The following is a 22,523-nucleotide window of genomic DNA, read 5'->3' as shown; positions in this document are numbered from 1 at the left end:
CAAGTTTGTAGTATTTTTAAACAAAAAACATGTATTTAAATAATTAGATGTTAAATGTGTGTTCTATGGTTATGTGTGGTTTAATATATAATGAACAAAGATTTAGAACACCACTGTAATTAACCAAGTTTAAGATATCCTGAAACTGTCCGATTCACATCTTAGTAATGTCACCAACTTTAGAACCACCCATAAAGGCTGTGCTTGGCTTGGTCGTTTCTCCAACTGGATAGCCAGCCATTCAAGAGGGCAACAGTAGACCTATTAGGGCCGTGTGACAAAAATTTGAGGTATGGGCAGAGATTTAGAGGTCTGGATCAAGGCTCAACAGTAAGTGGAGTTTTGTGGAGAAAGATGCTAAAGCATCTCTCCCATCTCTGGCACTGTGTCACACTAGAATTCAGTCAATTAGGCAGAGAGGAGACGACAGGCCGTGTGTGAGACAGGCGAGTTGAGGTACACACAGCTGCTGTCCCAAAATGCGTTTGGCTCAAGACACAAGCACAATAATGTAGGGGCCTCTGTTATCTCACCTCTTTTACTCAGCCATTCTAACAAAACACACACATGCACAAAAGGCCTGCCATCACACATCGATTAGCAGGCCTCATCAGCCTCTCCTGGCTCAGACCCGAGCAAGTGTGCATGCGAGTGTGTTTTGCGTTTGTGTACGTGTGTATGCCTGTGAGTTGCGTATCTGAGGCTGTAAGAACCTTGTAATCGACTTTCTAATATCTGTCATTACACAGAGAAAAGCCTCTCGCTTTCAGCTCACAGCACAGCCAAGCATGGGGACATAACAGAAACACACACACACACCCTGTCAAGCGGCTCTGGAGTAGACTCTCTTTGTTCCTGACCGTGCTGCCACTATCCTTCCCTCACCACGCCAAGGACATCAAGCGTGAATAGCGCCCGAATCAAGGCAAAATTATTCATAGATCTATGAGAACAGAAAAGGGTTTTGCATTTTCTACCTATCATTCTTAAAAGCAGGCTAGTCATAGTCGTGGCTGGCTGCAATTCTGACTTATCTCTTCAATTCAGGGTGGATACACATTTTGCCAGCCCACCTTGGAAATGTGTGTCTAATGATAGGGGTGTATCAAGACAATATGTGTAGCTCCGATAACAAAAGGAGTTGGCTTTGCACGCTGCCCATCATTCTCCACAGCAAGGGATCATTCAAAGGCACGCCAACAGCCAATGCCAGGAAAGGTCACATCAGTCAAAATGGGCCAGCAGCCATCTGCCAATGGGAGAATGTGGAATCTCTTAAATGCATCCAACAGTGAAAAAAAAAGAAGATGCTTGTAAGGAAGACCACTCCAATCATTAGAAGGCGTGTTTTTTCATCCCTTTGCCTTTTCATTGCCAAGGTATACAAGTTAAACTGGAAATGAGAGCATCAGGGAGCGAAAGGGAGAGGGGGTGGTTAGAGAAATGGAGAGACAGAAGGAGAGATCTGCCAGGACAGCTGGCAAACCAACTGATCAATTTGTCCTATGTGCCAACTGGGAGCCTCAATTAAATGGAACATGGTAGCGCATGTACACACACACACACACACACACACACAGGCATATTTCTTGAAGGTGTAATAATATAGATATGCAGTGACATGCCAAGTCCTGGGGGGGGCAACTGCTGTGAGAGATGGTTAGGAGAGACGGAGACACCAACAGACAGACAGATGGTGTGTGAGAGACAGAAAGACGGTAAGCTACGTACTGTACAAAGAAAGGACATTAAACAGGGAGGGAGTGAGAGTGGACTCCTTCGGTTTGACAGATAGAGGCAGAAAAACAGATAAGCAAAGACATGCAATGCATACAAATGAGAAACACTGAAAGAAGCAGTGACAGTGAGTGAGACTAAGGTCATCTGTAGTGGGAATATATGCAACAGTAGCATTGTTCAGCATGTATACTTGCTAAGAGCCTGTGGGTGGTAGGATAAAATGAAAGGAATATGAAAGCAAAACTTGGTATCAATCTAATCAGATAAATTAAAATAAAATAACCACGATTAAAATGACACTTTGAGATATGCCAAAAGTTTCACCATCTAATGAATAAAAACTAAAAGGCTATAGAATCCACATTTCAATGAGCTCACAAATTACTTTAATAGACTTTTGTCTTTGTGGGAGGAATCAATTTATAGTTCGCCCTTCTCTCTTAATTTCCCTTCCCTTTCTTTTCTCTAACCTTAAACATGCCCATTAATAAATCATGAAGCACTTAATACAATAAATGTGAGCAATGAATTGTTTCTTTGCCTCCCTGACAGCACACATTAATTAATATTAATAACACTAAAAGAGGTTTGTGTTAGACATTTGCACACACACACAGCTTAACCCCCACTGTTATTTATGCACACACATCCACTGAGGAATAAACACAAATACGCATGCAAAACTGAAAACCTAACTTTTGCACATATACACAACCAAAGCACATACTCAGTTTGAAATGTATTCGTTGCATTTGTTTTTGGTAGAGGTTTATAAGGCATGGAACAAAAAAATAGAGAAAAAGAGATGGAGATGGCATTGCAGAGAGATACAAGGGAGACGGGATGTGATTCCAGCAGGTGGAAATCAATAATTCAGAAAGCTTTAATTCAGATCAGTGCCCTCTGTGTGGCTGATGCTGATTTTGATGCTAATTCTTTCAGCTGGAAGGCAGCTTTAACATCCACAAAATGAATTCTCATTTCCATCAAACCGTTTTGAAGGTCTCTTCCACACACACACACACACACACACACACACACACACACAAAAAAACTCCAGGTCAGACAGGTAGGCGGGTTGGAGAGAAATGACTGATTGGTACGTTTAAGTGTTTCAGGTTGGATTAAACTATAACATTGTGAAATGATGAGGTTATGTGTCCAGATGAGTCTGAATGAAGTGGACCAGTTGAAATTGGACTGAACTGGATGGAACCAGTCCCCCCAAAAAGCCAGTATTTAATAAATAATGAGACTTTAGCTAAAGAGAATTCAATTTGGACCACGCTGGACCAGAACAAAACATTTAAAAGGTATTAACTCCGACCCAAATGTAGAGTAGATATAGAACATCCTGGAGCTCAGGTAAATGGGCTTGGTGGGTTGTTAGTGTGAATCCCCAGACTCCATAAGTCAAACAAAATTAATGGAAAATCCTCTCTCTTTCCCCAGAAACAGGTAGTAAAGCACCCTGATCGAGGCATGTATACTGTAATTTTTTCTGATATCTGATATAAAAGCTTAAAAATATTCTTATTTATAACAACTAAATTTGCGGGTTGTTAAAGCAAGAAGACAAAGAGTCATACATGCTGATGTTTAGCAGTTATGATGTTTACCATTGCCACCATCTTGGTGCCTTAGCTGGTTAGCATGCTAACATTTGCTAATTAGCACTAAACACAAAGTACAACTGAGGCTGATGGGAATGTCATTAGTTCAAGACAAATTTGATCATAAAAGTATTAGACAAGTTACAATTTTGACCTGATGATGGCACTAGATGAAAAGTTGGGGATCACAAGTTTTTAAAATTCATCCTGAGACATGAATGTCTGTTGACAAATTTCATAGCAATAATTGTTGTTTTTGCTATAAACTGAAATGTCAACCTCATGGTGGCCCTAGAAGAAGGGATCATCAAAGTCAGCAGGCTTCATCTTCTCCTTTTTGTAAGAGCAAGGGTGTTCTTCAGCAAAAAAAGAAAAACAAGAAAAAAAAAACAAATCCCTGCTCTCAAATTACTAAATTGTGCTCTTGAATTACTAATTCATGCTCTTGAATTAGTAAGTGGTGCTCTTAATTTAATAATTTGTACGCACAGATTACTTAGTTCGTGCTCTCGATTTAATTATTTGTGCGCACGGATTTCTTAGTTCTTATTTCTAGCTCTGTCTATCACTCTCCCACCACCCAAAGCCTTGAAGCCACTTCTTAATGAAAAATATACAGTTACAAGAAAGATTTTACAACACAGGGGTTGTATAACATTTTGCTTTGTAGTTCCCTTTATGCTACTCAAAAAAAATGATATACTGTAGATCAGTGAATAAATTATAAGTCATAGTTAGCTGTATAGGTTAACTGCTGCTTCAGCACACAGGATAATGTCTGAAAGTGAGGCTTATTTTCCACATTTCTGCTCAGAGATTGGTCCATAAACATTGCAGAGAGCATAAAGTTGGCGGAGGCGCACACAAACACAGACTTCTCCAAAATTACAAAACACCTTCATGTATGTTGAGTTTAGCCTGTTACACTTTGCTGAGTGTATGTTCACATGTCACTGAATAATTTGTTTATTATTAATTATTAAATACCTGTAGCCATCACAAAGCAGCAGGAACAACATGAGCACCTTCAAATTAAACAGCAGTAACTTCATTAATTATTTATAAGGGATAGTAGAAAATTGTTGGAGAGGGGGGCTGAATCTTACAAACAAAATCTTCATAAAAAAAAAAAGCAAGACCTTCCCAAGCCTTATTAATCATTTCTTTCGACCTTCCCCTTGACTTAGAAAAAAACTGCCCTCCACTCAATATCTCAACATAATATATTTACAGTATGGCAAATGTAACAAAATAGTGAAAATAGAGCCACTCTCTATTTTTCCTTCTAAATAAAACTATTACAGCCACTGAGTCAGTGTCACTCAACCACAATATTTTTCACTGCACCCCGAATTACAAATAGCCTAAAAATAACTATATATTGCTTGATATGCATAAAATTATATATTTGACTGTCCGTCGTAAATCAAAACCAATTACATGATGCCGAGTTGCATGTCCAGTTCTGTTGGAGACGTTTCAGCTGTTCCAATATGTTGAATATAAAAACGCACATTAATACTGACTGTAAATTGAAGTCCAGTGCTCGCTGACGTGCAGAAGAGAGAGAGAGAAAGCTGTATACAGCTTGCATACCACTATATTAACCAGTAAGTTCTTTTACACACAGCTGAGTTAGCTTTTACGCACAGTAACAGCTGTTACCACTGTAACTGAATGAGCGAAATAGGCACAGACACCCCTTAAATTTTGTTGCCTCAAAGTAATAAAAATAAATATGAAACAGAGCAGATGATAATGCAGCCTAATACAGTATGACGTCAGAATGTCCGTCATAAACCAATTACATGATGCTTGAATTGCATAGCCAGGCTTCTTGGAGTTAAGTAGAGCGCAGTTACTGAGTGTATATTAAGAGGTAATATTAATGTGTTTGTCATTACGTGATGCGTCAGTGTCTCTTTGTTCAGTTAACAGTCAGGTGCAAATTCAAAGCAGCACATGAGCAACGGAGCCACAGTCTGAATTAGCAGGAACCCTGCCAATCAGTGTGACCCACGGGTGGCCAGCAACTTCTCGCATCAAGTCCCTGGATCAGCACCATGCCCAGTTATTATGATGCACTTTGTGCAAAATAAATGATCATCCTGTAGAGCAGGAGGCTGCAATTGATTGCTGATCTACTGATAGTCTTTCATCTTTAATAAATAATATAAAGAGTACGGTCTGCTCTATAGGAAAAGTACAACGAGATAACTTCTGTTATGAATTGGCGCTATATAAATAAAATTTAATTGAATTGCTTCTCATCACCATTGTGCATTGTGCTCTGTATGTTCTCTCTCTGAACCCAACTGGTCGAGGTAGATGGCCGCCCACCCAGAGCCTGGGTGGCACAGGTTTTCAGCTCATTATAGGCTTGTGATCCAGAAGTCTACAGGCAGATAAAGTCACATTAACCTGAGGTGGAAAATGAAAACACAATGGAGACAAGTGGGTCGATATCATCTTGAAAATAGCACACAGCATTCGATTTGAAATCTACTTTTTCCATTTCCACATGCAAGTCTCAAACAAATATATTTTTACTATTTGTAAACAAACAGACCAAAATTCTTTAATATTATTGTGGTGTGAAAGTGCCAAGCATGTGATGCATTCAGGTATGAATGATAACTAAAGGTTAATTTTCAGTCACAGTCCAGTCTGCTCCCTGAGTGCTGCTGCTCATGGACAAGATGTGTGATGTAGCAGATGCTCACATTGTTAGCTGAAGTTTTTGGATAAATAAATCTCTGAATTTTAAATGGTGCTCTGTGATGGCTACTGGTATTTACTAATAAATATGAATAAACTTCAGTGATGATGAACATAAACACATTACAGAAAGTGAAAGAGGCTGAACTCAATATACGTATAGCTACACAGCTACTGTGTCATTAAGGAGTGGCTTTGGGCTTTTGTTTGGGTGAGAGAGAGATTAAAAGTGTCTGTCTCACACCAAAAACAATATTAAATCGAGAGCACGAATTAATTAATCCATGTGCACAAATTATTAAATTTTCTCTCAATGACACCTCCCTGGCTCCGTACAAAGCAGTGCACTTTTTTTCGAATCAGTATAGTTTAATGGTGGATAGATATCACATCTTCATTGATCAGGCTTTGGTTTTCTAGTGTTATATACTGACATTAAGTGACTGATGAAAAAAAGCAATTTCATGACACTTAGGTCTGCTTTTTGGAGACAACAATGTTCTCATGCGCTACATGCAGTGTCATAACCTGTCTGCGCGTCTAGCTGCTTTGAAGATATGACCAAGCCCTGAATTACAGTATAAATCCATGTTATCAGCTCAAAGTAAAGACCTCGTTCAAGTCTACCCACTGACTGGCTGCTGCCTCACAGTGTAATCGTGGAGAAAGCTCTGAGCCATGCCATTCAGGTCAATGCTTTGCTTTATCATTTTATTCTCTGTTCTGCCCTGGTTACCACAGACTGACATCACACTGAGAACACAGGAGGATAACTAGCGAACAATTCCGCCAGGGGTACTAATGTCAGCAGTGCTGTGTACGAGCTTTACGCTGGAGACATGTCTAATTCTGCCATCGAAGACACGCCGAATGTAGCACGTATGCACAGCGAAACACACAAAAAAAAAACACAATTACACACACACACTTATGAATGTAAACACCCACAGATTCATTCACTGGATTTCTCATACATGCAAGCGTACACTTAGACACAGAACATTTAACAATACCAGAGCGGTTACATCACAAAACGGACACAACAAAGAGCTGTCGTGTTACATCACAGCACTGAAGTGCCAGGTCTGTACTGTTTGTATCAGACAGAAAGTGCAGAAAGGAACAGACAGGCACCCATCCAGACAGACAAACAAACAAACAAACACAAATACACCTGAACCAGGAGAGGATCAAACACAAATGTACTCACACTCAGCCAGATATATAAGCATACATCAAACACATCCAGGTATTGAGATTGATGGGCTTTATCACTTATGTGAGTCAAACGAAATGCTTTTATATCATGACATAAACAGAATTTGAAAAGATAGCAAATACTTTTAGTTGGAAAACTATGAAATAATAAAAAGACTGATTGTGATACACATATTTTGTGTTGCTGGATTATTTGGACAACTCATAGACACTAAGAAACAAGACTAAGAATCTGCAGCCGAGCTTGCGGCTCCGTGAGGGCACAGCAGTGCTTTGAATTAAATGCTAACATGCTCACAATGACAATGCTAACATGTTGAAGTGAAGTAGGTAATATCTTACCAGGTTCGACATTGTAGTTTAGCCCACTAGCATGCAAACATTGCTAATTAGCACTAAACAAAAGTACAACTGAGACCAAGATACTGACATCCTAGATGCCTCTAGCATGGCTAAAAATGTGTTGCAAAGGTAGCTTTTTATTGAAGGTCTCTGCTTTGTTTATGTGTAAAACATATTTTACTTTATTTTGTTTAGCAATATGCATAGTACAGTACGAAACAATTTATGTTTCTTTTGAATGTCAACTGCCAGAAGTCTTGTGTATATAGTTTCAGATGTGGTATTGTGATGTGTATTGTAACCCTACGTTAAATGGGCTATTGAAATGGTATAACACAAAATAAATAAAAAATACAGTATGCCTTATGTATATATGAATATAAAAATAAACAAATGTATTTTATGAACACACACTGACTCACAAGGCTGAGGCACTGACATTATACAAAATGCAACATACACAAGCATATACACACAGAAGTCAATCACTGACTGTTGACAGAGCCTCTTCTTCTTTACTTATGTTTGCACCATTCTCTCTAATACCCGTGTCACTCTGACGTTTACCTTTCTCCCATCTCATCTTCTCAAATAGCTCTTGACTGTTATCAGCTCTGCTCCCTGCCAAACGCTGCCCACTCCTCCCACATGTCCTCCTGCCCTCTCTCTATCATGTTTGCTCTCCACCACCCTCCCTCCTTTTTTTTGTCTATTATTCAGCATCCCTACTTTTGCTCCAGCTATCATTTTCAGGATATTATTGCTTCCTCCTCTCCCCTACTCATCTCACAGACACACACATGCACTATTCAATTACATTTCAGGTATTTAGCTGTTGTTTTTATCCAGAGTGAGCTGCAATAAGCATACATATTGTTTGGGGGATTAAACTTGCGACTAGGCTGAATTGTATGCTTCCTGTTCTTTAACCTGTTCTCTTTTTTTTCCATCAAATGCTTCACAGCTTAACTTTGACATCATCAAACCTCACCTCAATCGGGAGACCCTGACTGTGGGATCGGCAACCTTGTCCAACATTGACTTCACTGTGTTCAAGTGTGTGGTATTTTTGTTTCCCCATGTCTGTGATTGATGGCTCCCATTTAGCTCAATCACACAGGCATTTATCTATGTCTGTGCCTAGCCTAGAAACATGCCAGTTGCATGCAAGCACGTGTGTGGAAAAAGCAAACAGACACATTTATGTTGCAGGTGGCCACTAGCACACACACAAGGATGGACATGTCTCAAACTGCTAATGCGCATACGCAGACATACTGCTGTCAAAGACTCCAAAATCACACTGTAAAGTGGACTGACTTCAGAGTGACAAGACAGACACAGAGAAAGAACAAAGGAAGAGAGATTTGGGAGAAAGACAGACAGTAATGTGCCGTAAAAGATTTTGCACTGATCATTGAAGCCTTGCAAGGTGGCCTGCAGGCTCTCAGCCTTCACATCCCACTGATACCCATTATCATCATCGCCACCATCACATCCAGATGGACAGTATCAGGCACACTCCTTGTTCATACCCAGCCTGCATGGAAAACAGCCTGCAGAAGTGAGTTCAGTTAATGTTAATGTTAGGGTAATATGTATATTGTGTATGTTTGTGTGTGTGCATTTGAGCAATAGTAGGGAGCATCCCAGTCATTTACATTATAACCGTATCAGCTGCAAGTCAGCAAACATGTTTGCATGTGAATGTCAGGCAATTTCAGGTCGAGCGCTCGTAAAATGAGATTCAATGTTCTGCTCTTTTTTAACAGTCATGCTGTTGTGCTGCGTGTGTGTGTGTGTGTGTACGTGCACACCGTCTCTCCTGCTTGTCATACTTCACTAAAATACAATTCCACCTTCAAAATGAGAGCGAAGATAAGCTTAGGTAAGAGCAGTTATATTGATTGGTAATGCTGCTGAAGGTTAAACACACAGCAGCCTTTTAGACACTTAAATCTCTCCCCATTTGCAATGGCAATATGTAATGTCATTCTTCACTACTTCCAATTGCAAGTGCATGTCTACGGTATGTCTGTACTGTGAGTATGCTGTATATAACAACCACAGAATCGTGAAAAAGCATTGAGTGAAAATGCTGTCAATCTCGTAGGAAACTGAAATAAAATAAAAAACCCTCAGACAAAGAAAACAGTGAGCAATCCTGAAAAAAAAAATGTTTGTTGCAGTTGATTCAGATTGTAATTCTTTGTGACACATACGCCTAGATCTTACATTTCCTAAACATTTAATAATATATGCAACTGGAAGCTAATTACATTCACTGGTGGAAGCATTAGGGTGTGTGTGTGTGTGTGTTGAATATGGCCTGGTTATGGAAATTACCACGCATAATCTTTAGCTTGCAGTCTGTTGTGACACGCTGATTTCATTTGATTCTTTTGAATCAGCCATTCAAATCTGGGATGTGAACTTGAATGAGTCTCGCCTACTAATGACATTCCATAGTCATTTGCCTCATCCAAATCAGCCATTTTTATACAGACTGTGACCCAGATATAGACAAATCGGCCTGATAAATTTGATTCCCAAGAGTGCAGATAGATGAGCGCTGCTGCATATCCTTAAGTAGAGCGAAGAAGAGGAGAACGGAGAAAAAAAAAAAAAAAACTGTAGTATCTAGAGTCACTTAGAGGGGACCAAGATAGTGAAAGGTGCATATGTCCAAGGGAGACTGAAGCACCTCTGTGGTAATATTTTTGCACATCATGTTGTTCTGTTACTGTTTGCATTATTTTGTAAGGTGTTTCTATAATTTTTGCTCTTCCAAATATGTAAATGGAGCAGACAAAATGTTAGAAACTCCTTTCAATATGATGCTGGCCAACAGACCACAACCACACTTTTCTAAATGTGCCAGTCAAGACAAACAGCTAGCGTCAACATAAACTGAACATTTTAAGTAAGGCAGTATGTAATGCAGACCTATTGTATTGCATTGTGTTACATCATACAGGTGTTTATTTTTCTCATCACTTAATTTAAGTCTGCTTGACAATGTGGAGCATTCAACTCACTTCTTTATCTGTCTTATTTTTGCTTTGCTCTGTTCTGTCAGACATGAACACACTGCCACACACAATGAACAGCTCCCTGATTCACCTGGCTGACCCTCATTTGACATCTGACCTGTATTTATAAGCCAAGACCATGAGGTCAAATGTCAGTGGTCATAGTCTCCAGGGAAAACTGGAAATCAATAATTGTTCCTTTTCATACATATAAAAACCAAGTAACTTCGGCAGGTATTGTGCTTGGTTTCCCAAAATGTATGAACATCCTTATATTAAAATGTTTTATAGAAATGTATTGATCCTGAAACAATAAATAATGTAGGTCCCCCTTTTCATTTTAGAAGTTGCAAGCACACATCTTTCATGTAAAGCATTGTCCAACACAAGTTTCTATGATTTCTACGCTGTAAAGTCCTGTGTTCAACTGACCATCTAAGGCAAACCTAATCCCTGCTCATCGCTCATCCCCTGTGACATTTGAGATCCAGCGTCCTGATCCAAAGTTATTAAAAAGCTGAACGGGTGCAGAGATGGATGGAGATAGTGGTAGGGGGTCACTTGGACCATAAGGCTGATTAAGTGTTTTCGCTGGCGGGGGGAGTCACGGTCACAGCATACGACAGTTGAAATGTTTTTGGAGGGTGTGTAGACCGTGTGTATGTGTGTGTGAGTGTGTGTGCACAAGACCCCATGTGATGAGGAACAGTTGGTCTATCAAAGAGATGGATGAGGTGGGTCGATCCTCCAGCCCCTCCCACCCCCCACTGGGTTTAACGGCTGAGCTCTATGTTAGGGATCAAAACACACATACATAAACATGGATAACACGCATTAAGTGTGTAAGGCTAATCGTTTTCAGCTCTTACTGAATTTTCTTTTTTTTTAAAAGAGCATCAACTTAAACTGATTGTCACCAGGATTTTATGTCTCGCAGCATCCAAAAATGACTGTGTTCCTCACTGCAAAAACACAGTGATCACCGCAGTTCAGTCAACAATGTCTTCCTGCAACAATCACAGCTCAGAAATTGCTTCCCGTAATAAAAAGTGAGCAGAAAAATGCCGAGGGGGGTATTGGTGTTTGTGTGCAATTTTCATCAAAAACGTAATAATCAAAATCACAAATTCTCATGTTTCCAAATTCCAAAAAGACCCGGAATTATAAGACTGATTGTAGATAAAAAAATTGACACTTATGCAACCATCCTTTCTGTAAACAAGCCCCGAAATCTAACTGTCAAGGATGAGCTGATGCATTGCTTGATATACATACTTTTTACCTATTCACACATACAAACACACACACCAACATAAAAGCACATGCATACACACACACACACACACTACACGACAATTAACATAGTTTAGTCCGCCTGCTGTTAAAAATGAGGCCTTGCAACACAATCAGGGGCCGCAATTAAGCTGTGAAGGTAAAGCAGCCTTGACCTTGTTGTGTAATTAACGGACTCTTCTTTCATTAATCCCCACCACCCATCCTTTCCCACCCCCAATCCTCCCCCCTACATCCCTTCGTTCACTCAATGCCTTCCTCCTTCTAAGCAGCCGTTTAATTAAGACATGCAAGATGGCGTCATGAGGAGTCAGGGGATAGAAGTCAAGCAATTAAGGGGAAAAGAAGGGATGAAGGGAGGGGTGCAAGGCAAGTTTATTTGTATAGCACATATCAACAACAAGGCAATTCAAAGTGCTTTACATAAAACATAAAAGCAACATAGGGCAATATAAAAAGACATTCAAATACACTTAAAAAGAGTTAAATAGAAACTAAAAACAAGATAAAAGTAAAAGAAAGAGAGGGGGATTAGAAGACAAGAAATGCATAGTAGTAATAGTCTCGGTCTACCACAGTCACTTTTGTTTGTTTGTATTTTTATTCCTTCAAAAATGCTCTTTGCATCTTGTCCATTTCCCCTGACTGCAATTTTCTGAACACATCTGTCACAACATCATCTGCTCTTAAGCCTCCAACCATTTCTTAAAAACTTTACAGTCATCTAAAATACGAATCTATGAAAGACTATTTGTTTGTTGCTGCTTAGAAGGGTTTTCACTATTATACTCCGAGTGCAATCTTCCTCCTGGCATGTAAGCAAGCACGTACACACACATAAACACAACTCTCAGAATACGCTACCAAGGTCTTAGCTAGGAATTATGGTCCAGACGCTGTAGCATGTGGAGACAGACTGAACCAGACAGTGAGTCATCGAGTTAAGTGACTCAAGAAGCATTACATCTCATGTGTGCATCTGTGTGAATGCAATTGTGTGTGTTCACTTCCTGCTTTGTGTGTGTGTGTGTCTGTTTACATGTGTGTATCCTAGTCCATGAGGGTCTCTGGCTGGCAGAGTGCATCCGCCAAAGCAAGCTATTCATAGAGCAGAGCAATGCTAACAATCTGTGCTTAAAAGAAGCCTTACTGCCTCAAACGAACTGTTCAAACAGAGCAGACTACTAGAGCAGGCAACTAAAAAGAATCATGCTGCACAAGCAGACGCGACAGACGTTCCGAGACCCACTTTACTGTGCTATTTACTGCCTCACTTAGTGTTGTCAACAACCATTGCCTAATACAGGCAGAGAGCCGTGGTGAGTTTCAGCTTCAAAGAGGTAGGAGAAGTAGACAACAGGTGGCTGGAAACTCATTGCACAGTCAGATTGTACTTAAAAATGGTGGCTGAACAGTCAAAAGGAGACAAGTTTGGATATGGCGGTCATCAGTGCAGTGAAAACACATTGTGCATCTCTCTCTTTTTGGTCCATAGAAGATGTGTTAAACCAACCCCCCAAAAATTAGCTTTTTGTATTTTATTTCTGTCATTGTGCCAGTGCAAAACTCTAGGGTGATCCATAATAAATATGGATAAACACCATGACTCAGCTTCTAATTAAAGGCCACAAATCTTTAATACCCCAGCCTAGGCATTTCAGAGACTACAAGAAATTGTAGTTATTGACACAATAAACATGAAAAAATGCAGTTACATGCTGTTATCCAACTATATTAAACATGAGTCAAACATAAATTGCTGGTAAATAAGACTTGTCAGACAGCCTGCTGACAAACTAGTCACTTAGAGGCATAATGGAACTGGCTGATGTTAAAATCTACAGACCAGACAGCCACAGTGCTTGTCATAATTCGGATAGAACAAGCAGACATTCACACCACAGTGGCTATCAACACCAGTTACAATCAAACACTGACACTAGGCGGTCCAGTTAAACTGGTCTGTTTCACACTCGCTCCTGCTGCACATCCACACTGCTGCTGTTACTGCTGGCCTCTGCTTCACTTCATTATAAAGAGATGACGTCTGTGTTATGTTGTCTATCATGGCTACTAGTCAATGTTAAATTAATTTACCTTTACTGGGGAGAGATCCACATTTTTCCCCACTGTGGTTACGGAAAAAAATCAAAATAACGTTCACAGGGAAAACACTTGCAATGCCAGGGAGCAGACCAGAAACTCAAAATACGTTGACAAGCAATATGCCAGATTAACAGTCAATTTTTCCATTTAACTTCCATTACCCTGTAAGTGTATGACTGCAGTGTCTTGGCTGCTAACAAGAACAAGCAGCAAAGTTTATGTCAGGCTTGCATTGTTAACAGCCTGCAGTGAGGTAAATAATTATTGGCATTGGCTCATGTAAGGTATTTATTTATGAATGAACAGCTGAAACGATTTATGCACATTTCCCAACTTTACAAATTGATTAGAGATATGTGAATGCATCATTAAAGCACTTTCCAGTGCAAAATGGACAGTGAGATACTGAGGGCTTCAGAGGATACACCAATTGTGTCCTCCAAATTTGGGCATAACAAGGACACATTTTTGGCCACATTTGGAAAATCCTTTGGAATGGGACAGCATTGTAAATGTTGACGAATTCAGTCTTCAGCTGCAGACTTTGAAAGATTCAGATGCAGTTGCTGAAAGACTCAAAGTTCTTCTCTGGCTGCCTTGCTACTGGTGCTGTGAGGGAAAAGGACAATTATGGAGCTAAAACTGTACAATCCTTAAACATGGACATTTAGCTTTAGCTTTAATGCTACAATGAAGTCTGAGTGGCTGTCCACATCCATGACATTGTTGTTAATGACCAAAAACTTTCAGTCATACTGTAACCAAAGATGTGCTTCTCCAAGCAAACCATGTGCACAACGAACAGATTAAAAGTGCCAATTTGGAACAACAGAGGCTTTGGAGCCAAAGAAATTAGTCCTTCAAGAGTCTTGCAAGCTAATAAAAAAGCTTTTTAATAGTGAGAAAGCAGACAAGATCTTTGTAAACATATTTACAGAAACTATTGTTTAAAACTCTGTAATTTTGCAAAACAAGAATACATGCACTGTGTAAAGATGACAGAGGTCACGGAGGGAGAAGGCAAGACAAACTAGCAGCATTATTTAGCGGTTGCGTGGGAGTATTATGTGTGCAAGTGTATTGATTTGTCCTTCCCCTGAAGCGCTGTAGCACCATCCCTCCCTTTGCAATAGTTGTACTTTCTTTTCAGTCCCTGCTTTCTTGTTGGCTAACACCCTCCTCACTTGGAGCTCTCTATTGCTAGGAGGCGAGCCGAAATGGACGTGTAGGTGTGTCTGTTTGTGTGTGTGTGTGTGTGTGTGTGTGTGTGTGTGTGTGTGTGTGTGTGTGTGTGTGTGTGTGTGTGTGTGTAAGTAGAGAGGTTCAATATCTCCCCTCTCTCTGTATTTATAACTAAGCCTCACTGTGGGGGCACTACTGTAAGAAAAGGCTACAGTGATTACTATGCAGTTCAAGTCCTTGTTCTCCATACAACCAAAACTGTATGCAGTATTGATCCAACACCATGCTTTCCAATGATTTACTTCGGGATATTTCTGGTCTCAGTACAAAAGAACTGGTTCATAAATGCAGTACACTTATCATTATTGAGTTTTTCCTTATCATTGTAAAAATGGTGCGACTAAATGAAAGGCTATTCAAGAATTCAGGCAGGGAAAATAAAGGAGTTCTTCAAATTATACAATTGTTCTGAGGTTAATGCTGATCTGTTACATGGTATTTTGTAACTTTAGGAAGTTTTTCCTCTCCCTCTTTAAGGCAATTTGGGCGCCATGACTGATCAGACCAAGTTCAGGTGAGTCCCACCCAGCTTGGGCCAACTGGTGTTAAAAGTCTTTTGAAAAGATCAAAACCAACAATGTGTTAGTCAGTCCCTCAGTACTTTCCCTATCTGTGGCCCATAGCCCATTCGTTCCTACTGAAGATGTAAATGTTGGGTCAAGAACATATACTTTCATTTTTTTTTTTTTTAAAAGACAAAATAATTAGCTGGGAACTGTAGTTTCTAGCAAACGTTACTCAAACAGGAGAAAATTTTATTTTTGTTGAGGACTATTTTCCGCAGGTTAATACACAAACAGTACAATGTATATGGGATTAGCTCAAAGTAATCTGCAGTGCCTTACTTACTTATTGATCCTACTAACAAGTAGACAATATCTGCTCCTTTCTGACTATCAACACAATCAACATCAAAAATATAGTCAGCATGTGTGGGGTGTTTAGTCTTTGTGGGATTCAATAATCTCAAAGTATGTTCCTAGCTTTACTAGACAAGCACATACATTTCTTTCCCAACAGTTATGCACTCAAGTCATCTGTAAGCTGTACTTCTCGACCCTCTGCTTCTTTTTTTGAGTATCGTCTGGCCCTTTCTTGGAACAAATGTCTGAAAAAAGGTCCTGGGTTCCTGGTTATGTATAGCAGAGGCCTCTGTATGGTTGACTGAGCTTATTTAGAAACGCTGTAACTTCACTGTTTTGGCTTCCCCATCCAAACACACACAATCTCCACACACACAGACATTCTCCATCCTTTTCTCCACCTCTGTCACTAACAGACACTTATTCTGTCTCTACCACTTCTTTCTCTTTCCCTCTCCCCCACTTCACACACGCCAAGTCCTGCTCCCTGCCCTCTGCTGTGCGATGTCCTTGTTACAATCCTGCCTTTGGCACATCAGCCAGTTGTCCTCGCACACAGGGTCAACTCGGGTACACGACAACTCTGGCTTATGCAGAGGCAACAAATACTCAGAACTGAATGGGACAGGAGAGAGTGGGACTTTTAAAGATTTTCTTGCTTTTAGCACATGAAGCTTAAATGTAGTTACTTCTTTTTTGCTTTTACTTGTAGGGGTCTTGTATGGACTAAATAGTTAGCAGTTATAGCACTGGTTAAAAATGAAAAAGAACAAAACAGTACATCAGGGAGCAAGAGAGAGAACTATCTGAAACTACTTGAGAGAGGTTGGGAAGGAGGAAGGAAACAAAGACGCAGTACAGACAGTGAGTGAGAGCAATTTTATTAGAAGAGATGAAACTATGATTTGACGATGCTTTCTGGTGGGGCCGGATAGGTCATTGCTGGCAGTTTCTGTTGCGGGCCAGTCGGGGGGTTGCTTGCCAAAATACCTTCCCATCTGGATCCTCTCCTCTCCTTCCCCCCACCTCCTCTGCTCCTCCTCTTGCCCGTTGTTGATCTGTATCGCTCTCTTTGCTGACCTCGTCCGCCCACTCTCGTCCATCCATCCTTCTCGCTCTTTCACCCCATCCCCCTCCATCACCTCTTTCCATCCATCTCCCCTCTCATTCTAACATGTTTTCTCCCGCTCGCTCACTCTTTCTTCCCACCACTCTCTCCATTAATACCTCTCACTATCTCCGTGCCCCGAGGAAACAGCAAGGAGTGAGTGGGATCACTGCGACTCTGTGAGGAGCGGCCACGATCCAAGTCGAAAATGAAAACATCAGCACGCACATACACACACACCCCGAGTCTGTACCCAACGCACACATATGCACATCATCCAGAAACCCAGAAGCAGAAACACCCACCACTCCCTTCTACTACTTAATAATCTGCAGGCTTTCTCCAAATATGCTCCTAGCTTTCTTGTTGGCAACTCTGAAAATTTACAGAGCTGGCAGTTTACTTAATGTAATTTCCCTTTCGCTAGCTTGCAGTGCGTCCGTTTCTATAGTTCAGATGAAATAAGTATGCATAACATGGTTTGGTATCACAAGAAATATATCCTTTGATGAAATTGCAAGGGAAGTTATGAGTTCTACATGTTGCAAAATAATAATGATCCCTGTTGAACCTTTGGGGATTGTATACAGAGTGCAGTGAACAGTTGCCATGGTAATGAGGGAATCAATTGCAGTGTTATGGCTAAAACTGTGATAAAATGATGATTACAAGTCCTAAACTGAGATCATTTTAAGGGCATAAAGAACTCCTGAGCACAAGGAATTATCTGCCTTAACCATCAGTGATCAGTGAGTAACATCACTTGACATTAACACTTTGAACTATAGGCTGTTTTTCTTTGGTTTTCACTCCCTTTAGTTACGGTCTTATGGCATAATCACTGCCAGTATCAGCTAGGTATGCCAGATATTGTTATTTCCAGGATAAGTTATACTATTCAGAAATGCCTTGGACAGGTTATGAAAATAAGTTTTACAGAATTGGAAATTTGTTTGAATGGTTTGCCTCCAGAGGTTTGCAAGAAACAGCTATTATTTATACATGCATGGACAAAGGAGTGTGCCATGGTTTCAGGGATATAAGAACCATGTTGACAGAACATAACCTGCCTTATTTATGTCAAAACATGCATTGATAGTGTAAAACATGAATCAAATTATTAAATTATCATGAAGTGTAACGTTGCCATGGAGTCAGTGAGTTAGCTGTGCGCTACATCTGAGTCTTGTGTTTTTTCACCTAAAATTGTTTACACTTTGGTGAATGTGCCCCATGAAAGAACAAAAAACCCTGCACACTGTCGAAAACTTGTACCCAATTTATAAACAATGTTTTGGTCCTCAGACCTTTAGGACCAAAATGTCACTGATAAAGTGAGAACTGTGTGCAAGATTTGTTGGTTCTTTCACAGTCAGAGTTTATGATCTGACTGTCTATGAGAGTTTCTGGAGTGCAAGAGCTTTGTAGTAAGTGGAATCTGCACCATGGAAAGTAATGCCGCATTCACTACTAGCACTTCCTGTCTGCATTGTAACCACGGATTCACAAACAACAATCATCTGGATTACTTTTGATACTAAGGGAATCCATGGGAATCACTGGAACGGGAAGGTTCTGCTGATTCTAGCAGTATGTGTATGACATCTGTATGTTCCAGTTTGACAAAGTTATGACTCTTAGAAAAAGGACTGCCATTGCCTCATTTAGGTGCTAATTGAGGCAATGGGTAAGTGTCAAGGATCAGTGATTAACATGCCTTGACATTAATTCTATATCTAGCTGAAAACCAATGAATGGATACTAAAATTAAGTACATTTGGTCTCTTTATTTGGTACAATTTAGCTGCTGTATTCTGACAGAAGTGATTTTTTACTTTGGCAGGAGCATTGGATTCAACAGTCTAAACAAGATATGGTTAAAGCATAGATAACCTTATCTAGATATTAGACTAATACAATGTACCACTTTTGATATAAACCTCAAATGTACATAGCAAGATTCAAGCTTTAGTGTCCTAGAGCAAAGCTAAGTTTTTAGCTCTTTGTATTGGAACAAAGTGTACCAGCACCATTTAGGGACAAACCATCTGGAGCCTCAAGGACATGCTGCTGTATAGAAATACAAGATCCAGCACATCAGCTCACACAGATATCCGCAGCAAGCAAAAAAACTGCTATAATGGAGGCAGTTGTGTGTGGACTGGAGGCTGAATGTTGTAAACAACTCAAAGAGGGATGCTGAGGGAGACAGATACACAAATTGTTGGAGCTTGATGTGACATAACCACAACATGACCAAAGGGAATCAAGCCTGTCTGGACCGAATCCCCTGTCGTGTTTAGCTGCTTGTAGAGATGCGGAGGTGGGGGACGAATGTGGGTGGCTGGAGAGGAATTTGGAACAGGAAGGAGGAGGTAAAAGAAAGGAAAATAAGAGGTTGGCTGAAGGAGGAAGTGTCAGAGATGTAAGGATACACAATATGAGTCCCTCTGGACAGTTTTAGTGTTTAGCTTGCAGGGTTTATTGCATTTAATGTTCCCTGTCTCTCTGTCAGTCTCGCCCCCTTGATTTTTTTTCTCTTAGTCACAGAGCCATGTAAGTTGAGACACAGAGACAAGTATACCTCCTACAAGGACAAAGCCAACTTTCATATGAAGGTCTAGTTTCTTCCCTGCCAAGTGTTAAGATAGCAGTTTTGTCCCCAAGTGTTGTTCTGTGGATTTCCGGGCACACACACACACACACACACACGCACACACACACACAAAAACGCAGTGCTTGATCCAGTATTCAGGTGGGTTGTAGACACAGATTTTTTGCAGACATCCTGCTGCATGTCAGAGGACAAAGTGAAACCTACAACAGCGATGTGAGAGAGGAGGGAATAAAATGTGTGGTAGCCCGCAGGAAAGTTGAGGAGACACTCAAAACTGACATATACACAAACTCAATGTTTCCCAGCTTTCTCTCAGCTTTTTCTTTTCCCTCCATGTCTTCCTGCCTTCCTCTTTAGAAGTCCATTTTTGATGTAGCTGAATGTGTCCCACTGAAGGAGCTCACATAGCAGTAAAAAGATTGTGAATGTTGCACACACTTGTTTACCTCTCCCTGCAGGCAATAAAACAACAAAACAACAACAATAAAAATGTATGAGAATTACAATTTCTCAAACACTGTGATGAAAACTGATTCAGCAAAGTAAAACTCTTATAAAAACTGTTAAAACTCTGGAACTGAAATAGATTCATTTAACATAATATTGCTTTTTTGTTTTAGTTATTTGGCTGAAGAAAATCTGACTTTTCAGACCTCAGCTGTTATCCATTTGCATAATATGCACCCACACACGCATACATCTATCAACTTGCTATTTTGGGTTTTTCGCTGTTTACACACACACTAATTAATGTGAACCATAATCTGTGACAATTACTTTACTGGCCAATTCACATACAAAATGAAATGAAACCAAATTCCTGTGTGTGTGCTTTGATTCGGCTGAGGAACTGGTAGTTTGTTACTTGACTCAATACAATTTTGTTCAAAAGTTACATCTTTGTAACTTACTAATACACTGATCTACACTTTACAGAGTGAAATAAAAGCAAGATTACAAATAAAGGGAATGGAGTCAGTGTGCTATAACTGGTTGCAGTCAGTTGCCAGATGTTAAACAAGTAAGACTAAACCCAAATTTATAATTCATCTATGATGAAAGAGTCACAAAGATAGATTGCAATTTGAGAGATCAGTTTGTAGAGTTTGTGTCTTGATTGGTGAAAAGTTGGTTGCATTCCCAGCAATTTTTTGTAAACCTTGGACCGGGACTCAGATGATGAATGACAAAGTACTCACAAAGACAGACTGTAATTGAGGTAAACAGCCTGTGTGGGCTTTGATAAGTGAAAGAACAAGTTGCCAGCAAATATTGGACTCGAAATTGAGCTCTTGATAACGGACCAGCGTCACATGATCATTTCAGCATCAAGTACCACAGTAGCTTGACCAAGGATCTTAATAGCATTCAGTATTTCTGTTCTTAAAAAATCAATAGGTAAAAGAAATGTAGAAAGTAGAATGCTTACACTACTGAGCTGGTGCTTTCACAGTATCCAGTATGTGAATTAATGTCTATTACTCAAACTTGATGAATGAACCGGATATTAACATAGCCTTAATTTTAACATTTAAAAATTAATACGACCCTAAAATTCTGTTCAAAATAGTACAGAATATAATTTAGGTTTTCTTATCCATCTTTGTCCTCAGATTAACAGAAAATTTTCAATATATCCCCATATGAAAACACACACACACACACACACACACACCATCTCTATCCTACTCATCCAGACACATGTTTTGACAGTACCAGCTGGGCAGATTAGACGGTATGACAGTTTATTAGAGAGGAAGTGACACGTGCAAGACAGGAAACAGCGCCGACATCACATCACATACAGGTCCACTTCTGCTCAACGCAGAACATACATACATACACGCACACAGAGAACTCTTCAAGGGATGCAGATGTCAGCTCTGTCACATCACTAACACACAGACACACACAGCGTTGGACTTCAGAGATTCCTGCAATATGTGCATCCACAAAAAGATGCAGAATATGTCCATATGACAATTTTCCAGTTTATGAAACATTTAAACTTCTTAAGAATTTGAAAGCTTTCTTGCCACCCCATCTTTTACACAAATCACTCCATCTCAACTGTCTCCCTATCTTATCTCGCAGCATTAATTAGTGAAATTTTTATATGTTGCTGTGCTATACTTAAAGCTGCAATAATCAATACTTTTATTTAAACAAATGACCATGTGTTATGTGAAAGAGATCACTCACAGTGACGAGCCAACAGAGAATTATCCCCCGACTGCAGATTCCCTCGGCTCTATGGAGTGTTTTAGCACCTTTCAGCTCTTTGTTTACAGTCCGCAACTTCACCGCTAGTATCAGAGTCATTTCCAGACACAAGCAGGCTCCTGTTTTAAGGGGAAAAGTTCTGATATACCCACTGTACGCTACCTGCCCAGCACCAAACAGCAGACAGACAAAGTTAGCATCTATCTGGTGAACATAGTGGAACATTTAGCAGCCAAATATTTCCCTCAGGAGTTGGAGGTGGAGACCAAACCAAAGCTAAAAGTAGAGTGAATATTGGACGTATCAGGTGGACAAAAACTCTAATACAAAATGAATGGGATTGGGAATCATAGGTCTGTTCTCATATATAAATATGCAGTTCTAATATGAAAAAACTCTATTTTCTCT

General features: G+C 40.0%; 1 protein-coding gene across 3 annotated transcripts in view; it reads right to left on the bottom strand.

Annotated features, from left to right (window-relative positions):
* Window positions 1–22,523, bottom strand: part of LOC122864511 (ephrin type-A receptor 7-like) — a 151,848-nt gene that overhangs the window by 55,040 nt on the left and 74,285 nt on the right. Inside the window, exon 4 of one of the 3 annotated variants that reach the window (XM_044171997.1) lies at window positions 12,407–14,671. The exons of the other annotated variants lie outside the window; for them this stretch is intronic. Within the exon in view, the coding sequence (XP_044027932.1) occupies window positions 14,616–14,671 (56 nt within the window). The 3' untranslated portion in view covers window positions 12,407–14,615. Of the gene's footprint in view, window positions 1–12,406; window positions 14,672–22,523 lie in introns of those variants that run through there. 3 annotated transcript variants of the gene reach the window in all.

This window comes from Siniperca chuatsi, linkage group LG17 (genome assembly GCF_020085105.1).
Source record: "Siniperca chuatsi isolate FFG_IHB_CAS linkage group LG17, ASM2008510v1, whole genome shotgun sequence".
NCBI lineage: Eukaryota > Metazoa > Chordata > Actinopteri > Centrarchiformes > Sinipercidae > Siniperca > Siniperca chuatsi.
The sequence above is the reverse complement of the archived record's forward strand: the minus strand, read 5'-3'. Positions and strand labels throughout refer to the sequence as shown.